We start from the raw sequence: 22,264 nt of genomic DNA, 5'->3' as shown, positions 1-22,264 counted from the left end.
GGTGTTCATTTGCACACATGAGTAACCCGCTATTTAAGAAGCATACCTACAGCTCCATTTAAGGTCTGGAAAATTTTACATTTGTGATCCAATGTGATGTTAATAGCTTCCTAAAAATAAGAATGGAAAAAAAATATTTAAAATGACAAAAGAAACAGCAAACAACACTCATGTTGATATAGTTTGCTCTTTGGGGGAATATGAAGATCCAAAACACAAATTAGTCCAATAAACTTCTTCAGAAAGATCCATGTTATGTGTTATATTAAGCTATTAAGGTTGGGTATTATTATTATGCAGTATCATCTGCCTGACTCTAAAACAGGTTTATAAGAAGAGAAGCAAAAGGCAAAGGAGAAAGGGAAAGATATACCCAACTGAATGCAGAGTTACAGAGAATAGCAAGGAGAGATAAGAAAGCCTTCTTAAGTAAACAATGCAAAGAAATAAGAAAACAATAGAATAGGAAAGACTAGAGATCTCTTCAAGAAAACTGGAGATACTAAGGCAACAGTTTATGCAAAGACGGGCACAATAAAGGATAGAAATGGTGAGGACCTAATCGAAGCAGAAGATATTAAGAAGTAGCAAGAATACACAGAAGAACCACACAAAAAAGGTCTTAATGATGTGGATAAAAATGATAGTGTGGTCACTCACCTAGAGCCAGACATCCTGGAAAGTGAAGTCAAGTAGGCCTTAGGAAGCATTACTATGAACAAAGCTAGCGGAGGTGGTGGAATCCCAGTTGAGCTATTTAAAATCCTAAAGGATGATTCTGTTAATGTGCTGCACTCGATATGTCTGCAAATCTAGAAAACTCAGCAGTGACTGCAGGACTAGAAAGGTCAGTTTTCATTCCAATTCTAAAGACAGCCAATGCCAAAGAATGTTCAAACTATTGGACAATTGTGCTTATTTCACATGCTAGCTCATTTCACATGATCAAAATCCTTCAAGCTAGTATTCGTTATGTGAACCGAGAACTTCCAGATGTACAAGCTGGATTTAGAAAAGGCAGAGGAACCAGAAATCAAATTGCCAACATCTATTGGATCAAATATAAAGCAAAGGGATTCCTGAAAAACATTTACTTCTGCTTCATTGACTACGCTAAAGCCTTTGACTATTTGGATCACAACAAACTGTGGAATATTCTTAAAAGAGATGGAATACAAGACCACCTTACCTGTCTCCCAAGAAACCTGTATGCAGGTTAAAAAGCAACAGTTAGAACCAGACATGGAACAACAGACTGGTTCCAAATTAGGAAAGGAGGTCATCAAGGCTGTATATTATCACCCTGCTTTTTTAACTTATATGCAGAGCACATCATGTAAAATGCCTGGTTGGATGAATCACAAGCTGGAATCAAGATTGCTGAGAGAAATATCAACAACCTCAGCTATGCAGATGATACCAATCTAATGGCAGAAAGTGAAGAGGAACTAAAGAGCTTCTTGATGGTGAAAGAAGAATGAGAAAAGGCTGGCTTAAATCTTAACATTTAAAAACTAAGATCTTGGCATCCAGTCCCATCAATTCATGGCAAATAGATGGGGAAAAATTGGAAACAGTGGCAGATTTTATTTTCTTTGGCTCCAAAATCACTACAGATGGTGATTGCAGCCATGAAATTAAGACACTTGCTCCCTGGAAGACAACGTAATCATAAACATTAATCTACAACCTTATTCTCAATGGACCAATTTTTCAGCTACATTGCTCTGAAATAATATTCCTAGAATTGTCTTTGCACGCTATTACAGATGGAATGTTTGTTTTCTCTGAAAATTCATATGTTCAAGCCCCAAACTTCACTCTCTATCTCTTATCTCTCTCTCCACCATGTGGAATGCAGCAAGAAGGTGGCTGACATCTACAAGGCAAGAAGAGAGTTCTCCCCGGAATCCAACTATTCTGGCACCCTGATATCAGACTTCTAGCCCCCAGAACTCTGCGAAAACAATTTCTGTTATTTAAGCCACCCAGTCTACGATATTTTGTTATGGCAAACCAAGCAGACTAAGACACATATTAACCACATTAAATCTTATGCCTATAGAAAACATAAATAGTATTTACACAACTAAAAATACTACAGACCCAGCAGTGAGATTTCAGAGGAAGTATCCTAAAGCAAAAACAATTAAATAACACTCAGAGTACTTTCACTGTGGAATTACACTCAGAAAGACAGGCATCAAGCTGCAAGGGCTAACATTCATGCCAAGAGTAGGTTTCGCCTCTCAAATGAGAGATCAAGTCCTCAGGCTGGTTGTGTCAGTCACATAAGAGACAGTAAAAAAAAAAAAAAAAAAAAAAATTAAGAATAAAGTTTCTTAAGAAGTATCTAATGAAAATATTTAGATAGTATTTATCAAAAATACAAAAGCAGACACAGTGCAAACTCACTCTAAAATATACTTAAAAAAAAAAACAACATTTGTTTCCTAGTGACAGTACCCTGAAACACACAACTGAATAAATTTTAGAACTGTATTGATTATACAAAATAAACTTATGGAATATTAACTTATATTAGGTAATTATACTGAAAATAGTATCTATCAAATTAAAGAACTTTGTTTTTAGTTTTCTCCAAAGTTCCATTTAAATCAATCTCAGGAATATTGTCCTTAGGGTTTAAGGCAAGGTGCTCTTGTTCCCAACATTCTTCCTCTTAATAAGAGAATTCAGATTTTAGTAGAACACATGTGCTTGAAATAAAGAACAAAACTCCTCTGTATTTTGTGATATGGTGTGTATGTGGTTTAGTCGCTAAGTCATGTCTGACACTGGCGACCCCATGGCCTGTAGCCCACTAGGCTCCTCTGTCCATGGGATTTCCCAGGCAAGAATATTTGAGTGGGTTGCCATTTCCTTCTCCAGGGATCTTCCTGACTCACGGATCTAACCTCGGTTTCCTGCATTGCAGGCAGATTCTTTACTGACTGAGCCACCAGGGAACCCTTTCCATATTATATGTAGCCAAATAAATATGTTCTGATCAAAGAAAAGTATAAGAAAGCATTTTGTTAGACTTCCAGATAGGCTCCTTAGAGTTGACACAACTGAGATGGCCCCATATTTATTATTCTGCCTGTAAAATTGCCCAGAATATGGATGCAATGACTGGAGTGCCAGTAGCCACTTGAACCCAGACATTACATTGAAAGTAAGAGCTATTACCTACCCTCTTCAGTGGATCAATGTAAATTTTAGTGTAAAATAACTGATCATCATCATTATCCTGGAGATTCCACTGCTGAACTATACGGTTGATATAAGGAGCATAACCAATAAATCCTGCAATAGAAAAGAGAATGAATAGAGGATTTAGAATTCAAAGAGCAATATTCATGTCTGTGTTAATTTCATAGACCAGTTGCATAGATTTGTGAAGCTATTAGTCCTAATCCATAGTTTAGAATTTCACAGCTTACCATGAGAGAAGTATGAGTTATTGAGTGTCCTTTGTTTCATATATAAATTCAAACAGAAAAAAGTTTTTACTATCAAGTACAAATAAAAGACTCTCTTTGAATAAACACATTCCCCAAATTAATTTTTTAATTCATTTATTTTTAATTAAAGGACAACTGTTTTACAATATTGTATTGGTTTCTTCCATACATCAACATGAATCAGCCATAGGTATACATAGGTCCCCTCCCTCTTGAACTTCCCTCCCACCTCCCACTCCATTCAACCCCTCTAGGTTGTCACAGAGCCATGGTTTGAGTTCCCTGAGTCATACAGCAAATTCTCACCAGCTATCTATTTTACATATGGTAGTGTATATGTTTCCATGCTACTACAACCCATCCATTCAACTCATCTCCCCAAATTAATTGATACAAGAGAGGGAACTAATGTTTTCAAACACATGTTAGGGAAAAAAAGAGTTACTAGGAAAAAATCAGAATCAGAAGAATTTTCTTTCTTCTGAAATGCTGTTCTTAGATCCTGTGTAAAAGATTCACTGTTTCTGGGGAAAAAAAAAAAAAATACTACAGTGGTTTTAATGTCAGTGCCAGAGATGCTAACACAATCAAAAGAATGTTGGATTTGTCACTGACTGCAAACATCCCAAAGAAATTTTATATCTAGGACATTTTGGGAATTTTTCCTTCACTGAGCTAGTCATTACTATGTCTGCTAAACCATTTTCTGGCTAGGTTTTGTCATGGTCTGGAAAAAGGAAGTCTAAAATTGGATTTTTTTACCTTGGCCTTAGAGCACAAGCATTCAATATGCCAACAACAGTTGTCTATAAAAGACAAAGACAACCGGATCATTTTTCCCTGTGTTTGAGTCTTCCTCTGAATTTCAGAAATGCAGCCAAACTGCTATGTTTCATTGATATGCAATACTTTTTAACAAGGAGCAATTTTACTCCTGAGAATTGAAAAGAAACCTAACTTATTATCCTCAAAATTAAAATGTCCTCATAGTAATAAAAGAATTAAAAGAAATAGGCAGGACTATTATTGTTAACTAGAGAAAACAAGACAAAATGAAAACATGACTAAATCAATCACTGGTGGCTCATTTTTTCCTCATTTTTTCCAAATTAGAAAAATCCTAAAACACTGAAAAATATATATTTTTTAACTCTTAAAACCAATCTTCTGTGATAAAAAAGACATGTCTAAGCAGCAACATATGACATTTTGCAATGGTTTATATTACTGTTTTTCAAAAATTATGTTTCCTTATCCTTTTTATAAATTACAAATGTCCTTTAAAATGAGAAGGAATTACATTTATTTTCATAGCATGTGATATGTAGTTTATGGTTTACATTTTTCTATTAAACTGCCATATTATTTCAGAAGACTAAAGTTTCTAATATTCCACCATTTTCCTCTTAAGGAAACATGTTTATTCTCCATGATTTTCTTAACTAAATGAAGTACACACAAACAAAACTCATGTCTCTTAAATAACTCTCTATATCATTCATAAATTTATATAAACTTTTATTGAACATACTTAGATTTTCCAGCATTTCTTTAATTATTCTGACTACAGAAAGAATAAGGCTGATGTTCTGATACCCTGTCTGATCACTTTTGGGCTTCCCTGGTGGCTCAGATCATAAAGAATTTGCCTGCAATGCAGGATACCTGGGTTCGATCCCTGAGTCAGGAAGATCTCCTGGAGCCGGTAATGGAAACCCACTCCAGTATTCTTGCCTGGAGAATCCCATGGACAGAGGGGCCTGTGGGCTGCCATCTCTGAGGTCGTACAGAGTCTGGTACAACTGAAGTGACTTAGCAGCAGCAGCAGCAGAACATGACTGAGAGACTAACACTTTCATTTTTCACGATTACTTTCTCACTTACAAACACATTCTCCTTAATTAAACTTGCTCACAAAGGCACTCGCTAGTTTTGCTGCTTCCAAAGTACTATGCCTCTGTTTGAAATTTAGATTTTTGAGTAAATATTTCACTATCTAGATTTTATATATGTTATGTTTCACTAATCCTGTCATGTTTAGAAAAACTAATAAATACGAAGTAAAACTCATCCCAGAATTCCATAGCTAAGTGGCTTTTAATCTATCTAGGACTTAGGGTAAAAGATAAGCCATGTGTCACTGAGGGTCTGACAGTTGGGAGCAGATGGAGCTCTCATTCTCATTTAAAATTGCCCAGACAGAGAAGTCAAGAGCAGGCAGCCATCTTTACTGTAAATCTAAGAGGACAATGTGACCAATATGAGAAACCCTCCTAGGTTCGGACTTGAATGTTGAAGTAAAACCCAAAGATGGTAGATAAATTAGGAGAAAAAGAAAATGGTCAAGAGATCCCCAAAACCGTGAACGAAAAATGTATTGAAGAGAAAAAAAGGGAGCTGAAACTTGGCAGTACACACTAAGATTTAAGGTTTCAGAAGAGCAAATTTATATGGGCTGATGGAGTTCCAAAGAATCACCATGGAAATGGGTTTCTAAAAGAAAATGCAGGTGAATAGAGCTGTAACTAAGTTACTTGTCCAAAGTTTCATATACAAAAGTAACTGAGTGAAGTCTAGAACCCAGATCTGCTATCTCAAACAGCACTTATTTGAACTGGCCTGAATATAATCGGTTATTTTATGTAATTCACAATAAAATCTGTCTTTCCAGTGTGGCTTGCAATTTCCACCCAGCATTGTTTCTCTGACAAGTTACCTGTCCCATATCCACGTTTTCTGGCCATATTTTTATATTAATCTCAGTCTAAAGAAATAAAATAATATCTAAAGTCAAACTTCATTTTATTTTTTGATGGAAGGGGGAAATTTGATCATTTATTTCTTAATTCATAGTGGTATAGCTAAGGCAATACTTTAAGTTCACCCAGGCAATCAATGTTGAATCTTTTTGACTAGGGAGGATTTCAAGACAAATCATTTACTCCGGTATATTTAAAATAAGAAAATAAAAGTGAAAGAAAGCCAAACTGTTAGTCACTCAGTCGTGTCTGACTCTTTGCAACCCCATGGACTATAGCCCACCAGGCTCTTCTGTCCATGGAATTCTCCAGGCAAGAATACTGGAGTGGGTTGCCATGCCCTTCTCCAGAGGATCTTCCTGACCCAGGGATCAAACCTGGATCTCCTGCATTGGCAGGCAGATTCTCTACCATCTGAGCCACGAGGCCATTTGTTTAAAATATAGATAAAGTTAATGCCTATTTGTTAAAGCTACTCAAGTGTAGCTTGCACTTTTTCCTAAGTAAGGGAATTTACTAAACCCATTAACCTAGAGCCAGCAAATTCTTAATGAAATTATAGTTAGAAGACCAGAATCCCTGTAGTTTTTCCTTTAATAACTGAATGCCTATTGGAGAAGTCACTTAAATTAGGGAAACACAGTTTTCTCACTTATAATGTAGAAATAATAACATTTATACATAAATAACATTTACACTAGTAATAACACATTACTAATGTTTTTAGGAGCATCATATGATATAACAGATGAGAAAATGTTTTGTCAACTATAAAACACACTGTGAATCTAAACAGATATAATTTTTTCATAGTAATAAGAAGATAATGGTTGTTTAAAACATGTCTATAGTTACATATTATTTTAAAAGGTGGTTTCATCAATATTTTAATCCATGACTCGCATTATATTTTTCTTCCAGTATCTTACTCACCTCCTGAATTCAGGTAGCGTTTCCCAATGTGCACAATGGGATACTTGTCTGCTAGTCTTTTATCTGGCCACAGAATTCCATCAGCTGCAAAGACCACTTTGTGGTTTGACTTTTGAAACTTTTTTAGAACTTCTTCTGGACCACCAGCAAATATAACATTAAAGCTGTTTGATGAGGAGGGGGGGGGGAAGAAGTTTTAAATACAGTTGTCAAAATTTAGAGATATAAACCAAGAGATGATTTTTCTCTAATAAAAATCAAAATTTAGAATCCAAAATCAGATTAATTCCAACTATTTGCAGAGTAAACCAAACAACTCTCCCTCAACTTAAATTATACGGATTGTATTAAGTTATTAGTATTTATGTTACACTGGTAATAAAGTCCAAATAAAAGCAGCTTTTTTAGTATTAGTCTTAATTTTTTCAATAATCATGTACTGTCCAAAATCAAAATTCCAAAAGTGTTGAAAAGTTAAAAATCAGTAACTTGTTGTATAACATAGTAGAAGTGCTATTACTGACAGAGGCTGCCATTGTAACTGCCTAACGTTTCTTTCTAATTTGTACTCATCTATAATAATTTCGGCAGATGTCATTACCTTTGACAAAATGTTTCCACCTACTAAATGTCATCAATATAAATAAATTTAAATTTGATTCACTATTTAGCCTGAAATCCTAAACTAAATGCATACACACACGTGTATCTTTTTAAAGCTCAATATATTTAAAAATGTTAAAAATTAAATCCATAGTTTCATTGATTTTTCTGAAGATTGTATTACCCACAGTTCATCCATAGAATCACAATGACTTATAATATGAAATGTGACACACACTACCTGTTTCCTCTCTGCAATAAGTTCTCTATTCTTGCTACAACCACAAATTCTTCTGCATCTTTCTTTAACAAAACCAACGATTTCCAAAGATGATAATTTCATGACTTGCCATCGCAGGTGGCAAACAAGAAGAGTACACAAATGCTCTTTAATTCAGCACCAGGTCTTTCTAATAGCCTATAGTCCCAGTGCACTTCTGTGATACCTGGAGTGGTGCAGAGGCAGGAAGAGGGTGCCAGCAAGGAAGGATTGGGGATGTTGCTGGTTTTATTTTTGGCCACACCATGCTACATGCAGGATCTTAGTTCCCCCACCAGGAAGCAAACCCATGCCCACTGCAGTGGAAGTGCAGAGTCGTAACCCCTGGACCACCAAAGAAGCCCCTGCTATGATATTTGAACTGGGAAGTAAGGAGGCTGTTCCACACACTTTGCCAGACTTGCTCTTGAGAGTTTGTTAATATGCTAACATAGTAGTATGTATCAGGCAACATTCAATAACTTTCTGTACATGAATTTGGGCTTTCCCTGTGGATCAGCTGGTAAAGAATCTGTCTGCCAATGCAGGCGATACAGGAGACATGGGTTCAATCTTTGGGTCAGGGAGATTCCCTGGAGAAGGATATGGCAATCCACTCCAGTGAAATGTGAGTAGAATTGGTATGTTCATGCAACCTCCAAGTCCTGGGCTTTAAAAAGGAAGCTGCCTACCCTCTGTTTCCTCTTTCCCTTTCATGGTGAACCAGACTTTACAAGCAAAAATTCCTTGACGTACTCTCCCCCACCAGACAGTCCACTTCTGAATCTATTTTTTTTTTTAAAAAGATTAAAATGTTGCTAATGTGAAACTAAAGTAGTAAAATTAGTAAATAAAAATTAGGCAATTTTTAAAAATTAGTAAAAGTAAAGTTGAATTCAGAGAGCTACACCATTTTTTTTTTCATTCTAAATTGTCCTGCTGCTAAGTCGCTTCAGTCGTGTCCGACTCTGTGTGACCCCATAGATGGCAGCCCACCAAGTTCCCCCGTCCCTGGGATTCTCCAGGCAAGAACACTGGAGTGGGTTGCCATTTCCTTCTCCAATGTATGAAAGTGAAGAGTGAGAGTGAAGTTGCTCAGTCACGTCCTACTCTTCGTGACCCCATGGACAGCAGCCTATCAGGCTCCTCCGCCCCTGGGATTGTCCTAGAGAATTAAATTTTATCATTGCTTTTTGTTACAAAAAAATAACTTTAAAATTAAAACATATCTATCTAGCTACATATATATACATATATACATATACATATATATATATATATATACATATTTGGCATTTAATTTTTTCTTTCTTTTAGCTCAAAGGGTAGAAAAATTTTAATACTGTTAATAATATAATCATAAAGTGATTTGGTTCACACAATCTGAAGTCTAACAGATGGGTTTCTAATTCCAATTCCAGCTCTATCACTTGCCATCTGAGTAACCATAGGAAAGTTAGTAACAAACTCTTTATGCTTCTGTTCCTTTAAGCATAAAATGATGGGGAAAGTAGTGCTTATTTCTCATCAAGATATTGCTATAAAAAATTAAAAATTAACACCATAATAATCTTTCAAAAAAGTTTAAAAAATTAACATTTTTGTTACTATAGGAAAGGGACCTGAAAAATGAGAGGTAGGCAAAAACTTACTTTTAAATTTACACAAGTCTGTAGTTTTAAATAATTTTATTTTTTAGCCAAATACACATTTTAAGATAAATTTTAAATCAGAATAAATTTGTTTTGACTAAAACCTCAAGCCAACTCCCCTCCATGTTTATTTAAAAAACTGAATTAATCTGACTTCACAAAGTATTTATATGAATATATCAAGTTTCTCTTTTTCTTATAAATAAGTACAGCTGATTTCATAAGTATGACCACTTTAGATTTCTGCCTTGTAGGATAACCCTATCTTTTCTATCAGGGGTATTTTCTTCAAGACTACTAGTTGCCGATATAATTTTCTTTTTTAAATACTGAAGATTTAGGAAATAATACTAGCTTTATAAGACCAGTTACCAGGGTAACTAAACCCTGAGAGTAAGGCAAATAAACCAAACCCTCTGAGGCACAGGACCCCATAAATTGTCTGGAGAGATGGATAAAAAGAGCTCATTATGTCAGAGAATCATAGATTGGAGACTTGGACCAAACTGATTCAGATATTTTGCAGGTAGCATCATGTATTCAAACTTTCCTGGTAGCTCAAAGGTACAGACTCTGCCTGCCAATGCAGGAAACAGGGGTTTTATCCCTGGGTTGGCAAGATCCCCTAGAGGAGGCCATGGCAACACACTTCAATATTCTTGCCTGGGAAATTCCATGGATGGAGGAGCCTGGAGGGCTACAGTCCATGGAGTTTCAAGAGTTAGACACAACTTAGAAATGAAACAACAACAAAAATCATGTATTTGAAGTAATAAAGGTACAGTTGGCAAATGATTGTTTTGTCTTTGTAACACCAGTGAAGAGCTTAATATCTCCACAGTATATCTCAAACTATTAGCAGAAGTCAACAGCTTGAAATGGAGGAGTTGTGGGCTACTTGTACTCTGATAATTTAAAAATTTTGTAAGTAGGCATTACCTTTATAACTAAAAGCAATTACTGTAGATCAAAATGTAAAAGGCAAAAATTCTCTTCACATAATTCAAGTACGGATTTGACTTTGAATAAAAATTTAAGGTTGCTGGAACTTTCTCATTCCATTCTAGTAGCATTGCTATTTCTGTGTTGAAGTACTTTAGAAAAGTTTTTTTGAACCGATTTAAAACTTTTCAAAGGGCAAGAAAGTTTTTCTACTTAAAATGACTTTAGTCATATCAACCCAAAAGGTCAAACTTTTTAAAAAATGCCCACAACAGTCATAAAAATAATGCTCATAGGAATTTGATACATTTAAATGTGAAGAATAAGATAAAACTTTCCACAGTTCACTGTGGTAAATATTCCTGGGTCCTGCAAAAACCATAAGGTTTTCACCTTATGTGGTCATACTGAGTCCTCTACCAGACACGTCAGTGTTCTATCTCAGACAGGTCATTGAAACTTTTACAAGCGTTCCCTGTTTCTGTGGCACCATCAACCATACAGTCACTCAAGCTGAAAATCCTTTATTCAGCCCTGCCTCTTCCCTTTCCATGGCCTCTCTCATCAAATCTTTCTCCAGAACCCATTGATTCCATCTACTTAATCTATTTAGAATTTAAAGCCTCTCCACTCCCACTACAAGACACTGGACTAGATTAATTCAAAAATCTTATAAGCCTCCCTATCACCCATCCCCTCTAATAAGGACCATCTGATAAACTCTCCTGAAAACCTTTCTGTGCCAGTCCCTTGACTGGATCAGTCCCTTGATTGGATCAGAACTATGGTCTAAAGTGGGACTCAGCAAATATTTACTATCTAGCCTTTTAGCGAAAATTCCTTAGGCTTTGAGGGCAATATGGTCTCTGCTGGATGACTCAACTCTACCATTGTGGTACAAGGCAGCCATAGGCAATTTGTAAATAATTGAGCACACTTGTGCTACAACAGAAGTATTTACAGAAAAGAGCCTGGGCCAGACTACAGCTTACCAAACCCTGGCCTGTAAAATAAAGTCTAAATGAATCAGACTCACATTAATTTTCTACTAAATAGCCTGTTCTGAAGTCACACTGAATTATTTGATCTGTCTTTCATGTCTTTAATCATGATGTTTCAGCAGCTTAGCACATCTTTTCCCAATCGGATCCAAACCACTCACCCTCATCCAAATCTCACTTCCTCTACAAACCTCTACGTGAACAGCATAAATGGAAAAGATCATTTCCATCCTCTTAATCCCCACAACTCTTTTCCTCTCTTTTTCCACAGAATGTTTCATTTTCTACTTGTCATGGACAGGAAGACTGGCATGCTGCAGTCCATGGGGGTCGCAAAGAGTCAGACGCGACTGAGCAACTGAACTGAACTGAACTTCATGCCAGCAGTGACTATTTATACTAAACTGCATTGTCTTCCTTCACATGCCAAATACACCAGTTTATTCATCTGTGTATTATTCCCCTAAGTCAGAGAGGAAAACAACAGAAGTGTTTCCTAATCTTATTTATTTGTTCCTCCCCAACCCACACTTTATTCATCATCACTGATATAAATTTAAGCCAAAAGTTATGATTACCCAAACTATTAGCAGCTGGTTTTTAAAAGCTTAAAGTCTAATGAAGCATGCAAGAAGCAATACACCTGATAATTCTCTCTTTAATCATGTCTTCATGTTAAATACATACCTATATTTTTCACAGATAATTGATGCTAAAAACAATACTATAGAACCACTCCCACCTCATTTTCATAAAGCAGTTGAAAATGTCTACTCAGTTGAACTTGCAGAATAAATTACAAAATAATCACAAGAGAAATGATTAAATTTATCATAGGAATTTTGAAGGAAGGGGAAGGAATAAACTTGGACAAAGTAGGGACTATTTTAAAAACAATTACTGGAAGGATTTTTTTAATGGTATATAATTTCATTTTCTGAATATAATACTCCTACTGAGGCTGGGATGAGGTAGCAGTCAAATGAGGACACTGCCCAGGTGGAGAGTCATTTTCTCCAGACACTTTCCTGAGAGTAGCCAAGTCCTGAGGTAACTCCTAGCAGACAGGGCAGCCAAGGAGACACTGTGGCAAGACCTCAAGCTGCTCAAGCTGCTAGAGACTCTGTGGGACCACGAGTCGTCATCACTTGGTGCCTCTGCATCAGTCTCTTTACTTGTAAAACAAATGCTTAAATGAAAATCTTCCTCTAATTGTAAATGACAGTTAAATTCATCTCTGCAACATTAGAACTTTCAAATCTGATACATATTTAGTGCACAGTAAGTATGGCAAAGAACCTGCCTACCGACACAGGAGACGTGAGACTCGGGTTTTATCCTTGGGTCAGGAAGATCCCCTGAAGGAAGGATGGCAACCTACTCCAGCATTTTTGCCTGGTGAATCCCATGAACAGAGTAGCCTGGCAGGCTACAGTCCATAGGGTCACACAGAATCAGACACGACTGAAGTGACAGCACACACACACGTGCACACACAACTAAGTATTCATTGAATCCGTGAAGAAAGCAAGAAGCTTTTTCAATCCCCAGCATTTATTATTATGTACCTATAATATTATTATTATTATGTAGCATTATTATATAATATTACTACATATTATATACAATATACTATTTACAATAATATATACATATTATGTAATATTACATTATTATTATGTAATATTACATTATTATTATGTAATATTAGTATTATTATGTAGCTGTGCCAGAAAACACATACAAATCTATGGATAGAAAAGCCTTTCCAGAGGGCAAGATTTCTGTCCCAGTCAACCCCTGCCCCACCACCAATCCAACCATAGCAACTAGCACCATATTTTACATAATAACAGATGCTTAATAATACATATTTACTCAAAATAAAAAGATTCAAGGAGTAGGTAATCTGGTTTGTAGATAATCTGGTTTGGGGAAAATCTGGTTTATGTCTACACACAAAAAGTAGACAAATTAGTACCATTTATCAAGCTATATACAAACAACCAATCCTTTTTTTGTACACAGTCTGGTTCTTCCTTACTCCAACATACCCACTAATACACTCAGTAAACACTAATAAGAATATTTGGACAATTTTTTTTAAAGTCATTGATTTCCCATGTAATTCCTAATCATATTTCACATCATGGATGAGGCTGAAGGCAATGCAATATGTTTAAGTGACAGCTAAAGATTTTAACCTTTCCTTCAAAAACAAGCAAAAAAATTAAAAAGCCATGTAGAAACTGAAAACTCTGATGTGTTTGGCTTTCCTTCATACTAATTTAATGAAATATTGTCCATTGCTAATGACTAGGTTCTTTGTGTCTGCAAACCTAAACTGTCCTCATTGCCAAGAAGAAGTCTATCAAATAAATCTGCCATAATTAGTTAAAATTACAGCCATCAATCTTAAAAAGCTTTGCCTTCAGAAAAATTTTACTCTGTCTTCTGTACAAACTATGTGTATTAGTTAGCTGCTCAGTTCAGTTCAGTTCAGTCACTCATTTGGGTCCGACTCTTTGTGATCCTATGAATTGCAGCACGTCAGGCCTCCCTGTCCATCACCAACTCCCAGAGTTCACTCAGACTCACGTCCATCGAGTCGGTTATGCCATCCAGCCATCTCATCCTCTGTCGTCCCCTTCTCCTCCTGCCCCTAATCCCTCCCAGCATCAGAGTCTTTTCCAATGAGTCAACTCTTCGCATGAGGTGGCCAAAGTATTGGAGTTTCAGCTTTAGCATCATTCCTTCCAAAGAACTCCCAGGCCTGATCTTTGGAATTGACTGGTTGGATCTCCTTGCAGTCCAAGGGACTCTCAAGAGTCTTCTCCAGCACCACAGTTCAAAAGCATCAGTTCTTCGGCGCTCAGCTTTCTTCACAGTCCAACTCTCACATCCATACATGATCACTGGAAAAACCATAGCCTTGACTAGACGGACCTTTGTTGGCAAAGTAATGTCTCTGCTTTTGAATATGCTCTCTAGGTTGGTCATAACTTTCCTTCCAAGGAGTAAGTGTCTTTTAATTTCATGGCTGTAATCACCATCTGCAGTGATTTTGGAACCCCCAAAAATAAAGTCTGACACTGTTTCCACTGTTTCCCCATCTATTTCCCACCAGATGCCATGATCTTAGTTTTTCTGAATGTTGAGCTTTAAACCAACTTTTTCACTCTCCTGTTTCACTTTCATCAAGAGGCTTTTGAGTTCCTCTTCACTTTCTGCCATAAGGATGGTGTCATCTGCATATCTGAGGTTATTGATATTTCTCCCGGCAATCTTGATTCCAGCTTGTGGTTCTTCCAGCCCAGCGTTTCTCATGATGTACTCTGCATATAAGTTAAATAAGCAGGGTGACAATATACAGCCTCGATGGACTCCAACAACCAGTCTGTTGTTCCATGTCCAGTTCTAACTGTTGCTTCCTGACCTGCATATAGGTTTCTCAAGAGGCAGGTCAGGGTCTGATATTCCCATCTCTTGAAGAATTTTCCACAGTTTATTGTGATCCACACAGTCAAAGGTTTTGGCATAGTCAATAAAGCAGAAATAGATGTTTTTCTGGAACTCTCTTGCTTTTTCCATGATCCAGCAGATGTTGGCAATTTGATCTCTGGTTCCTCTGCCTTTTCTAAAACCAGCTTGAACATCTGCAAGTTCACAGTTCATGTATTGCTGAAGCCTGGCTTGGAGAATTTTGAGCATTACTTTACTAGCGTGTGCGTGTCCAACTCTTTGTGACCCCATGGACTGCAGCCCACCAGGCTCCTCTGTCCACAGGATTCTCCAGGCAAGAATACTGGAGTGGGTTGCAATTTCCCTCTCCAACAAACTATGTAAGGCAATATAAAATGTAGGCATATTGGTGATGTAGCTTAAATTATGAAAGGTACATGGTTATTTCATAGACCAAAATAAGATAGGATCTGGTCACCTATAGAATTTTAATAAATACAAATTATATTTCTTATAACAATGACAAAATCATAAAAACTATGTTCACAAACAGTTAGCAAAATGATACAATAAAAACATAATCTTTCCCAATTTTCTAAAAGTAAATGATTCTAAAGAGATTATGCCAATGTTTGACCACGAAGATAAATTTTTCTTCTAAATTAGGTCGGTTCAGTTTTGTCTGAAGAACTAGTACAATATGAGATCCTTGAGGGTGGCATCTTTGTGTATCTCTTTTTCTATAGTGTTAAGTTCAGTACCTGGGTCAAAGTTTTTGCTCAAGACGTGTTCTGAATGCCAAGTGAAAAATCTGCTCACTGATGTCACTTTTTCTAATATTTAAGTAGAAGCTAAAAGAAACAAACATTGGTCAACACATGAAAGATCAAAAGCAGCAGCAGCATTTTCAGTTTCTAACCAACAATCAAATTTTAAAATAATTTCTATCTTTGAAATTTAGAAAGTTTGGATGCTTTCCTGCCCTTATAAGTCATTTAATTTCTTCAAATGAAGAAAAAAAAATCTTCACAAATAATTTTAAAGCATCCATAATACTTCTGCCTCTTGAAAAATGCTTCTCCATCTTTTAATGCAATTCACTCTTCAGTTCAGTTCATTTCAGTCGCTCAGTAATATCCGACTCTTTGTGACCCCATAAATCGCAGCACGCCAGGCCTCCCTGTCCATCACCAACTCCCGGAGTTCACTCAGACTCACGTCCATTGAGTCAGTGATGCCATCCAGCCATCTCATCCTCTGTCGTCCCCTTCTCCTCCTGACCCAATCCCTCCCAGCATCAGAGTCTTTTCCAATGAGTCAACTCTTCACATGAGGTGGCCAAAGGACTGGAGTTTCAGCTTTAGTATCATTCCTTCCAAAGAAATCCCAGGGCTGATCTCCTTCAGAATGGACTGGTTGGATCTCCTTGCAGTCCAAGGGACTCTCAAGAGTCTTCTCCAACACCACAGTTCAAAAGCAGCAATTCTTCAGCACTCAGCTTTCTTCACAGTCCAACTTTCACATCCATACATGACCACAGGAAAAACCATAGCCTTGACTAGACGGACCTTTGTTCTCAAAGTAATGTCTCTGCTTTTTAATATGCTATCTAGGTTGGTCATTCTAAATAAATGTGGTTATATTATACATCATTTGAATGCACATTTCTAGCTTTAGTTTTTTTGCAAAAGACTTATTACTTGCTTTTTATTTTATATTTACTTTAGACTAGGGAAATGATGTGAGATGAAAAGCAAATTCAAGTAATTTTCTTATTTGAGTTTAAAATGGGTCAAAAAGCATGAAGACAACTCACAACATAAACAATGCATTTGGCCCAGGAACCACTACTGAATGTATAGTGCAGTGGTGGTTCAAGAAGTTTTGCAAAGGAGATGAGAGCTTCGAAGACAAGGAGTTCAGTGTCAGGCCATTGGAAGATGACAACGACCAATTGAGAGAATCACTGAAGCTGATCCTCTTAAACTACACAGGAAGTTGCTGAAGAACTCAACATAGACCATTCTATAGTTGTTCCGCATTTGAAGCAAACTGGAAAGGTGAAAAGCTCAATAAGCAATTAAGTGAGTGCCTCATAAGCTGACTAAAAGTAAAAAAAATCAATGTTTTGAAGTGTTGTTTTCTCTTATTCCAACAAACATCAACAAACCATTTCTTAATCAGATTGTGATGTGGGCTGAAATTTATATTTTGTGGTGGCACTGAATGTAAATGTCATTAATCAGATGTGCTTTTTACAGAAAGAATCCCAATATATGAAATATTTAAAAGGCATATTTGGTGGCGGTTATTGGACTCACCAAAATGATTATTTCCTCTCTGAAAATATCTACCCCACGATTTTGGTATATAGCAACTCCTTGGTTCATTGAAGTATTTGCTTAAAGATAGTTAACTTTATGACTTTGAGGTAAGATAAAGGAATTGACTTTGCAATTTATAAGCTCTTGCTAAATAATGGTAGGAGTAAGGTAGACTGAATTTTTTAAAAACTAGAATGGTAGTTGCATGTTACAATATTTTTCCCTAAAATCTCTATGAGCCTACTTCAAAAGAGCTCATCATACTTTGTCCAGTCTGTTAAAGTCATCAAATCCATTACATATACTAATAGTTGTTCAAATCAAGGGGAGATTGCCAATTTCACAAAGCGTCTTAATTGCAATAAAACACACACACACACACACACTGCAGGGTGAAGTAACTTGAAAAAAAAGTTTGTGGTACTTTCTCATATGAAGAGCTTCAGTGTTCATTTTGTTTTAAGAATAACCCAAACCCTTGTTAAATATTTATTTACATCTAAATTAAATATGGTAAATCTTAACTTAGTATATTTATGAACACTATCTCTAATTTTAAATGTTCATCCAAAAGTCAGTTTAGAATACATATTCGCATGGAAGTGATGTTATAAGATTGCTTTCAAATTAATTCACAGAAGCCTGTCACAATGAACACTAGGGACCATTTTGAGATATGGCAAATGTTCCAGAATCAAGCAGTGACAATAATTCCACAACTCTGTAAATTTAAAAAAAAATTATTGAAATTTTCACTTAAAGTGAGCATATGTCAAGGTATATAAATCATATCTCAACAAAGCTATTTTCTTAAAGACTATTTAAACTATTAACTACATAAATCTTGGTATTTTTTTATATAGTAGTGACCTATACTTCCATAAAACTAATTAGTACAGTTAAATTGTCCTTAAAAACTCACATAACAAGTAGCAATTGTTTTGATTTACTAAAATGAGTATATTCTGAACTATAGCCTTAACTGGAGGTAAGGTTAATTAGGAGATTAACAATTCTATTGTAAAATGGTTTTCCTTTTTCAAATAATTTAGAGTCAAATTCATTTCTCCCTGATCTTGGATTACCCACAATTTCAACTGTACTGATCACTTGCCCACAATATTTTTTAAAGGGTACTGTCTTTTAAGGAAAAAATAAATAAAAGAAAAGAGCTCTAAAGTGGTATCAATTGTCCATCCTTCTTATCTTGGTTACTGTCTCATCATCCCTAGGTTTCTCCAGGAAGACAGATATGGTGAGTCATGAAAGAGAAAATGTTACTGCTGCTTCTTTGACTAGAACTTGGGGAGATGGGCATGCATGATTTCAGTTAGCTGGCTCTTTTCACAGAGGCAGTTGTCAAGAAATTTTATCCTCAGTTCACTGATATATCCCAAACATAGTGCCTGACACACACTGGATCTTTCATTAAAAGGCTATTGTTATCTTTTGGTCATACTGGGTCTTAAAGTATCAACTAAATAAATAAAAGCAACCTCAAGCAGTCTTCAGATATCTCACAGTGTCCCTTGTCTTATCAGAAACCAATTGGCCCCTTACTAAACCAGTTTCTTCGAAGCTTAAATCTTAAATAGGGGGCTCCCTTAAATGGGAAGGGTAGTCTGATAAAGGAGCAAAGGGTGAGGAAAAGGAGTTCTTCCTAAAATGCAGAAAGAGGTTTGGGAACCCAAAACCACTACTGGCTCATATGTGGTAACTTTTACAAGCAGAATTTGCCTTCAAGTCCTAATCAAAACGTACATGTGGCAAATTCAAGCTGACCAAAATGGCTGGTAATTTTAAACCAAACATACTCAATGTTTAATACGGTTAGTATGAACATCCTGCTCCATTTTCCTAAGGGTTATATATATATATATATATATATATATGATTATATATATAATAGATTATATATAAAATAGATTATATATATAATAGATTTTGTAGAAAACTTCTTGGTACACAAGCTAACCATCAATCTCATGTTGCAAGAATAAGTAACTATAAGCAGAACTTTATTTTTTCCTGGGAGACAATAGGGAAATTCTAAAGATGCACATATATGAACCTTTCAAAATTTGTAAGTGTTGATGGCATCAGAACTCCAGTATGTCTATTTTCAATTCAAAATTTCTGCCTTTATTTAAAATTTATATAAAAAGCACTGTTCTTATTTTCATCTGTAATAATTTGTGGTTTTGGACTTTCAAATTGAGGGAAAGATATAGAAACTTCCCTAACTTAAAGAGGAAAATGCAAGGAGATTTAAAATGATAACCAAAAAATAAAAAAGAATGTAGGGAAAATGGTAGAAAAAAAGGTGTCTACCAATACTGCTTCATGACAAACTGACATTATTAAATACCTAAGAAGAAGATAAGGAAACACAGCAGACACTTCACATTTAGTACAAGAAAAGATATTTACATATTAGAAAGATTTTTCTTTCTTATTAAACATGTTTTTTTTTTAATTTTTCACTTATACTTTACATGATATATTTCCTCCTGGACAACCAGAACCCACTGAGTTACTCTCTCAATATAAAGGTTAAATATGATCTTTATTCTATCTCAAATCAGGGTTAAGACATGACTTTCACAAAAATTTTAGCCTATACCCTGTCTTCCCATTGGTATTTATGATAACTCATCAAATTTGATCATGTTAATTAAATATGTCAGACCATGGTTTTATAATTATGAATAATATCTACTTTTTAAAACAATGATTCATTGTGAATAAAATAATTCAATATATATTCTGCAAGTGTGAATTTCAACTCTTTTAAAATAATTTAGTACAGACTTAGAAAGCCACATGTTCGGGACTTCACTGACAGTCCGATGGTTAAGAATCCACCCGTCCAATACAGGGGACATGGATTAGATCCTTCATCAGAGGACTAAGATCCCACATGCCCCCGGGGCAAGTAAGCCCATGAACTGCAAATAAAGAGAAGCCCATGCATTGCAATGAAGAATCTGTGCGCTGCAACTAAGACCTAGCACAGCCAAACATTTTTTTTTTTAATTTTAAATTAAAAACAACAAAAAAAGTGTCTTCCAAAAGGATGGCACCAATTGACAAAAAAAAAAAAAAAAAAAGCCACGGGTTGTTTCTCTTACCATTCAGTAAACAAGACAACCAGATCCTCCTGATTGGCATAATGTTCCATGATTTCTTTCATCAATCTCACTTTTTGGCCCCCTCCGATTGTATTAATTCCATCACCACCTCTCCACTCTTCTCCTTGACCAAGGACCTATAAATCAAATCAACATTTTATCCCCGGGCAAAACTCAGGTTATGAAGTGTTATAAACACTGGAAGTCACCAACAGCTTGTACAATATAACATAGCATCACTCTTTAAATGCTCATGATGCTAGACAGAAAAAAACTTGATGCCTAGATCAGGTCATAATTCTTTAATGTTATCCACCCCATAAAATGTCATTCTCAATTTTAACATTTCAAAAGAAGACACTAATCCAAGGAAGTTGGGGATTGGTGAGGGAAGCCACAGAAAGTATTTCTCACATCTTATTTCTCTTTATTCAGACTGAAATGAAAAGGAAAGAAAATGAAGAAACTTTCCAGATTACTTTTCAATCTGGCAGGAAATCTGTCTGATGAACAAGGGGGAGCCCTGGAAGCTCAGTGAATCCTGGATGGGGCCCTTGATCTGTTTCCCTGCTGAAACCAAATCAGTCATCCCAAGAAACACAGAGGGCATCAGGTGAAATGCCATCTTCCCTACCTTAAGAATCTTAAGCTTATGTTTCCCTCAAAAGTTTAATTATTTATCAGTGCAAGAAATCACCTAAGCACAATTACTCAGAGCTAAGCCTACAGTCATCCTGGGTTCTGTTTGCTCAGCCTCAGCAGTTGCCTCCTGAATTGTGTGCCTGCTGATGCACCAGGCTGTGAAGAAGCAGGAAACAAATCTATGAGCCCCTCTGCCACAGACACACCTTGGACCTTAGTTTCATCAAAACGAAGTCTGAAGCTCCTGAAACAAGGATCTGCTAACACAGTGGTCCCCAACCATTTTGGCACCTAAGACCAGTTTCATCGAAAACAATTTTCCCATGGACCGGGGTTGGGGATGGTTTTTATATTGTGATATAGAATAAGATATATAATCTGTATTTACAGCCACTCCCCTCACTAGCATTACTGTCATAGCTCCACCTCAGATCATCAGGTTTTAAATTCTCATAAGAGCATGCAACCAAGGTATCTCACATGTTCACAGTTCATGCTCCTACAAGAATCTAATGCTGCTGCTGATGACAGGAGGTGGTGCTCAGGTAGTAACGTGAGCGATGAGTGGCTGAAAATATAGATGAAGCTTCCCGCGCTCACCTCCTGCTATGCAGCCAGGTTCCTAACAGGCCATAGACTGGTACCAGTCTGTGGCCTGGGGGTTGGGGGTCACTGTACTAAAAGATCTGTGAATTCAGAGGGAATCAAATTAAGAATACAAAAGAAAAATATAAAAGTAGTTTAGAAAATAAATATTAATTTTAAATTTACTTACCATTGAGCCAAATACAAGCCTGGCTGGTAGAGCTTGTGGGACTCCCAGCCTCAGATCCCTAGTTAGCACTTCCTCACTACTTATATTGAAGGGAGAAAGAAACACTGGTATGGGAATTTGGATTCATATTGGGGCTAGTCTATTAGAACATTAGTTCTTGACCTAAAAAGTGGCTTCCTCTGGCCCTAACATTTGTTATACTTCTGTTCCACAACCCCTTTAGACTTCTCCAATACTACAGTAATACTGGGCCTAAATATCTGAGCACCTACTCTGTGTAGTGCTGTGTTGATTAAGCTCTAGTCTTACTTTCT

The 22,264-nt window shown here is 36.2% G+C and overlaps 1 protein-coding gene across 2 annotated transcripts in view; it reads right to left on the bottom strand.

The window, feature by feature from the left end:
- PLOD2 (procollagen-lysine,2-oxoglutarate 5-dioxygenase 2) overlaps positions 1-22,264 on the bottom strand; it is a 120,748-nt gene that overhangs the window by 43,331 nt on the left and 55,153 nt on the right. For both annotated transcript variants that reach the window (XM_061419251.1, XM_061419258.1), the window contains exons 3-6: positions 20,534-20,670; positions 7,160-7,323; positions 3,197-3,309; positions 47-110 (exon numbers count right to left, since the gene is read on the bottom strand). In XM_061419251.1, the coding sequence (XP_061275235.1) occupies positions 47-110; positions 3,197-3,309; positions 7,160-7,323; positions 20,534-20,670 (478 nt within the window). The remainder of the gene's footprint in view (positions 1-46; positions 111-3,196; positions 3,310-7,159; positions 7,324-20,533; positions 20,671-22,264) is intronic.

Source organism: Bos javanicus, chromosome 1, assembly GCF_032452875.1.
Source record: "Bos javanicus breed banteng chromosome 1, ARS-OSU_banteng_1.0, whole genome shotgun sequence".
Taxonomy (NCBI): Eukaryota; Metazoa; Chordata; class Mammalia; order Artiodactyla; family Bovidae; genus Bos; species Bos javanicus.
This window is presented reverse-complemented; position numbering and strand designations above follow the sequence as displayed.